This window comes from Juglans regia, chromosome 7 (genome assembly GCF_001411555.2).
Source record: "Juglans regia cultivar Chandler chromosome 7, Walnut 2.0, whole genome shotgun sequence".
NCBI lineage: Eukaryota > Viridiplantae > Streptophyta > Magnoliopsida > Fagales > Juglandaceae > Juglans > Juglans regia.
In genome coordinates this window covers 12,899,600-12,905,662 of record NC_049907.1, presented here as the reverse complement: position 1 = coordinate 12,905,662, position 6,063 = coordinate 12,899,600, and the positions used below count along the sequence as shown (strand labels likewise).

Genomic DNA, 6,063 nt, shown 5'->3' with positions numbered 1-6,063 from the left:
TTGCACAACTTAATTGTATGATTGAGGCCTTGAGAAATCAAATGGATGTATGCATACTGATTAATGTGACTTAATGTGATGAATGTGACTTTGAAAGTTCTTGCAAAAACCTATATTTTTATAAGTTTATTGTATGAAGTAGTTCATGTTGAGTATTCGACTTATTTTTGTTTCAATGAATGATTGTCCGAAGAAATGCTTAAACTGAGATTTGAAGCCACAAGACGGGACTTAGCTCATGGAGAAGAGGCAGATGTCTAGATCATGTATATATTTTTTCATTTATGATTTTAATAGAATAAGATTTGAGAATTTTTTTTAACAAGAGCTTCCGCAAACTCCCTTTTCATTTTTCATAAAGTCCATTTTATCTTATGAAAAGGGGATCTTGTATTCCTGATGCTTCATTGAGAAAATTCTTTTAAAGTCAAGTTTCATTATGGTCCCTCTGTTATCTAAAATATTTAAAAAGAATAAAAAAAGAAAAAATCAAGAACATTTAAATGATATATAGAAATTAGAATAGACAAACTAATATATGGTGTATTGTAAAAGTAGTACTTAGCTAAAATAGAAAAAGTGAGTTTTAGTTAGTTATTTCATATGAAAATTTAGATAACCAATTGGGAAGAAATGTCCAAAGGGGGATAGAGTGTTACATGCTATGCGGCAAAGGGTTCATTACTAGAGATCAACGGAAGTTGCGAGTTATAAAAGTTTGAAATTGTAGGTATAAATGTTACGAGTTGATTAACCGAGGTGGCATTTTGGAAACCGGCGAAAACTAAGTTGCTAAATTTGCAATTAAAGTACCCTATATATATACAATGATATTATCTTAAAAAAAAGTCTCGCACTCAGAATATTTTTATTGATTACAACAGAAACAACTTTACATAGCGGTTAAATCATAGTGCTTACCTTATAATATTTAATTTTATAAATATATAAACAAGGATTGGAAAGAAGGATAAACCAATAATACAAGTGGGAATGGCAATATTTGAATGCTCCAACACAGCATATGTACCTGTCACAAATGCCAAAACCATTGGTGCGATGGAGGAAAGAAGGAACCAAAAGGCCATTTGAAGAAAACTTGTGCGCTTTTTGAAGAAGTATTTAGCATTAGTACGGATAAGTGGAATAAATAGGTGGATAAATATAGCAGAACTAGATAGAATCAACGATAAGGCATTTGTAAGGATGAATGCTTTGAAAGCAGCACTTTTCCTCAAAACTGCAGAGCCTGGATGTGGATGATCATCTCCACCAACGAACCCCCCGGGCATGGTAATGCCTGCTGCAAAGGTCACAGTTGTAATGAGTGCAGCAACTACCAAATGGGCTTGAGCCGCTTTATCCTCCGTCTCTATCCTCTTCTCCCTCTCCTGCTTCCACTCCACCTCCTCTTCCTTCGGGTTCTTCTTCTTAGTTTTATCATACCCAACTTCTAATACTCGTTGAATGTAAAGGTAGCTAAAGTTTTTTTGGTCTTTAGGAAAATCGCTCAGCTTCTTCTGTAAAATATTTATTGGGCTGAATCGAGAGTATTTCGTATTTTTCTATTGATTGAAATAAAGCGAGAAAAGAAAAAAAATCCAAAGAATATTTGTTTGAGAAAGCAAGGCAGCTCGGTATAAAATAATGACTAAAATTAGAATATATAAAGACAGTTAACTTCATATTTAAATGCATCTTATAAAATTAATAGAAAAATATTATCCTTCCCAAGATGCATCATTATAAAGAAGATTTATCAAATCAAATATCTTTCGGTTATGTATGCAGCCAAAATCATAGGATCAACATGTTCTTGAAAGTTGTTAGCTAGGTTTATAATTATTATTTGTGTCATAACGATATAGTACGTAGTTCACATGATATTAATAAAGAAAAATTCTATTCATCATCGCCACGCACTACACACTTTTTTTTTTCTTACTAAATGTGTAGTATATAGATGATAAGTAGAAGAATTCAATAAGTTTAAGAAGAATAAAATCAAAAAGAAATTTTAAAAAAATTAAAAAAAAAAAGTGTGGTGTACGTGTGGGGATATAATGATGAGTAGCAAATCTCATTGATAAAATAATAAAGTTTATATCAAAGGAAAGGTTGTGGTTTCTTTGCCACATCATTTTCGAATTAAAGTCATAACCTAATATTGATGTGATACATAAAAATCAATTTAATTTTAAATCAGTTTAAAATTTAAAATTTAAACCACATCAAACTGATTTATATATTATATATATGATCATGTGATATATAAATCAGTTTAATTTCTTTTTTTAAAAAAGCATTCCAATATTTTTATTAATTATGATTCTATGAATTCCTTTGGTTTCGGTATTCCTTAGCATATCTTATTGAAAAGATTAACTAAATATTCAAATATTAAGTATATAATTTTAATTTTTGGAGAAAGATTAAAGATTACGTTACCTCATCAGGATCAGTTTGAAAGCTTTTACTTGATAAGATTTGATAAGCAGTCTGGTTCTTTTTGTTGAAGACCATTTTGTCAACTCTTGGAGATTTCAGGAGACGCTCGTCGTAAGCAACAGAATTAATGCAATAGTAATGGAGAGGTGTATTCCCGTCGTTGTCCTTCTGATTCAAAAGATTCCGTAGAGACGAATAATCTTGGATGATTGGCGTTGCACTTGGCGAGTTGTTCACGGCGAGATGGAGTGCATTCCGGCCTTCATTGTCAACCACTTCGCAACAATCCGGACACATTGATATAATCTCTTTTGTTACTCTTCCTTTGTTGCGGAGAGCTGCAATGTGAAGAGCTGTCCAACCCTCTGCGTTTTTCATATATGCTACCTTTCTATCAGATTCCAGCAATAGTTTTGTTGCCTTAATGCTGTCCATGTATGCAGCCATGTGAAGCGGAGTCCAATCATTTTGGTCTGCTCGTTTACATAGATCGCCTCCTCTTTCCAAAATGTTTTTGGTCATTCCTAAAAGAAGTTAAACTTGCTAAATTAATGTAATAAGTTTCTGAAGGACAAAAAGGAAGACGTTAGGAGACTGAAAAAGGACTATTCAGGTGATCATATAAATGTACAAAAGGCAAATTCAGGACAAGCCAGACATCAGTCTTTATATTTCATGAATTCGATGTCCTATTTGTTACCACCACATAAATATTTTCTTAACCAAATCATATTCTACAATGCTGAAAATATAAAATAGGCAATACCTTCATCATCCCAAAATGCTGCAGCATGCAAAGCCGTTCTACCCAAGGGGCCATCATAAGCTGGTGACTTCAATTTTTTTAAAATTTCTGACACCAAAGCTGGAACGTGACTCTCGGCAGCCAAGTAAAGTGGGGTCTCACCAGCAGCATTAGCACCAAACGAAAATTCTGGATCTACCTCCATTAGTAACTGTTTTACCACGTCAATGTGATTGTGACGTACAGCCTCATGTAAGGCCGTGTCTCTCTCTTTGTTCAGCTTCGCAATCATCTCCGTAGTAGCTTCAACGCGTACTCCACTTTCGACATCTTGACGATGTTGGGATTTTTGATGTTCAATTAGGACTTTGACGATGGAAGCATGCCCATACCTTGCCGCCACATGTTCAATAAAAGTGACGGATACTTTTCCAGTACATCTTTCACAAATTTTGCCGCTGAGGCTTGGTTAGTTCCTCCAGTAGCGGGAAACTCTTCTTCAACAAGGATACTTGAAATGCAAATATGTAGGATTGTATTTTGATTAACTGTCAAAAATCCATCAAGTGGATGGGAGATATCATGTTCTAAGGCTTCCAGCTTGCCTTGTGCTGCCGCTTCATAGATTTTAGGATCCATTGCAGTGAGGCGCGTTTGTATGCTGCAAGAGAGTAATCTAGAAAATTCTATATTAGACACAGGCATTATAGTTGATGTTATATTAACGCGCAAATCCTATCCATATTATGACAAAATATGCCTTTTTGACAATTTCCTCCTCCATCCGTTCCAGGAACATGGGTCTGGAAATTGGAATTCTGGATAACGCTGAATTTTAATCTTCGGAAGGACTAAACTGAAATAGATGCACTTGAAGACAAAGTCTAAGTTCATATATTAATTTAATGAAGATCAAAATCTAATTAACTCATCAAAATTAAAGCATATATACTCATACAATTAATCAATTAGAAATATTAAAACGGTCATCTAAGATCAAACAGAAGTTATATATGTTAAGAGATATAAAAACACAAGAAGGAAAAGTAATTTACTACGGACGGCAACATTTACAAAATATTTTAGTATCAATAATCTTACTTCCGAGTTAGTAAGCAATGCAACGGCCACCAGCTCCTTAATTTAACTCCACCTCAAATGTGGTTTGGGATAGATTGGGACTGGAGAGTTGGATCAGTTGTGGTATTTATTATAGGCAAGGCTAGCTTACCACTCATTAGGCATGCATTTTGCATTAGACGTAACCATTACGCGCGTACGTGTCATGTTGTAGGGGATCACTTTAAGCTTTTGCTTTTTACAGAACTAAAGTGATAAGGCTTCCTTGCTTCCATATTAGTACTCTTCCCTTAACGCGTGTTTCACGCGGGCGAACCGCATTAATATTGTTTAGATTAATTTCAAAGTCAGTATTACTTCTTTTATTAATTTATTAAAATTCTTTAGGTTTTGAAATAGATTAGTTCCTTAACTAGTTAAGCATAACATGACGTCAACCATCTTTAACAAGTAAACATAAATGCTATAAGGAAAACTTATATATACTACACACCTTCACTTTTTAACATATGATTTGTCATTTTTGTCATTTTATTTAAACAAACATATTAACGTTGTGTATTGCACACCTTTAGGCCAGGCTCCAACAACGTAGGTCTTCATAAATAGACTTACAAAAGATATGGAGAAGACAACTAAGAGACGGCGACCTTGGGGCCGGGAGTCTCCGATGCTAAAGTTAGTAAATTCTTGTGGAAGTTTGTAAATAAGTGAAAGAATCCAAGGATCAAAGATTTTTCTCGTACCTAGAACTTGCTATTTATACTATGGAAATGGGAAGGTGCACATCGTATTTGTCTACACAAAGTTCGTACCCCTCTTACTGTTCTTACTTTCAGAGTCATTTAATACAACGTGGTTCTACGACAGCACTATAAATGTGGCGCGTAACTCGGCAGTGGTGCCATTAATGTGACGTGATTTCCAGGCCTTGCTTTTATCCTTTGTGAGCTGTAAATTTTCTGATGTTAATGGATCGAATGTCTTTCGCATTTCCCGCTGTATCCCATGCAAGTTTCCAGGTTTAGAACACGGTTGAGCGATGTCAGGCTAACTTGTACTGTAAGTTACTTGACTCATTCCCCCTGGTAGAGACACCTTGCTCCCAGTATGGTCCTAGTGACCCTTGGGCTAGGTATTGGGCCGAGGCCCAATGGGTTTTGTGAAGTGAGAAAAATCCTCTTAGAAGACACATATTTAAGCATTAAGATAAAATAAAAAATTGAGAAATCACAGATTAATTAAATAGAGGTGTGTGGTGTAAGATTTTCATGTAGAATTTCTCTAAAATAAATCCTATAAATACTTTTAATTTTTTATTCGTTTTAAAAGAGAGAAACATTTAAAAAAACATAGAAGAAAATAATGAAGCAAGAATATAAAATAAAAAATAAAAAAGGACCCGCGTTCTCGGGGAATGGGAGGGAAAATATTTTAATCATATTTTAAAGATTTGTAAGATTGATTTTTAAAAAAAAATCTACTTTTTTGGAATTAATTAATTAATATTTTTATTTAAAAAGTGTTATGGTTAAATTCTTAACTTTTTAAGTAGTTAATTAATTAAATTTTCTTGGCTTAGCAACAAAACTTATTTGCTTTATATTTTTCTTTGTTTTTATAGGCCTAAGGATTTAAATTGCTAAAATCTGGGTTTTTATCAAATCGGTGAAAACCACGTGACTAATTTTGCAGTTAACCCATATTATTTTGAAGTCACTACAAAAATAAAAAAAATAAAAAAGGTTTTACAGGCTCTTTTTATTTCCACGGATCAATTTGAGCCGAAA

The 6,063-nt window shown here is 33.7% G+C and overlaps 1 protein-coding gene across 1 annotated transcript; it reads right to left on the bottom strand.

Moving 5' to 3' along the window:
* Nucleotides 1-372: 372 nt before the first annotated feature.
* LOC108992624 (ankyrin repeat-containing protein At5g02620-like) lies at nt 373-3,579 on the bottom strand. Its single transcript, XM_018967226.2, has 4 exons — nt 3,215-3,579; nt 2,449-2,972; nt 1,031-1,520; nt 373-455 (listed from the first exon to the last, which is right to left on the bottom strand). The coding sequence occupies exons 1-4, from the start codon at nt 3,483-3,485 to the stop codon at nt 373-375; spliced, it is 1,368 nt and encodes a 455-aa protein (XP_018822771.2). The 5' UTR covers nt 3,486-3,579.
* Nucleotides 3,580-6,063: the final 2,484 nt, after the last annotated feature.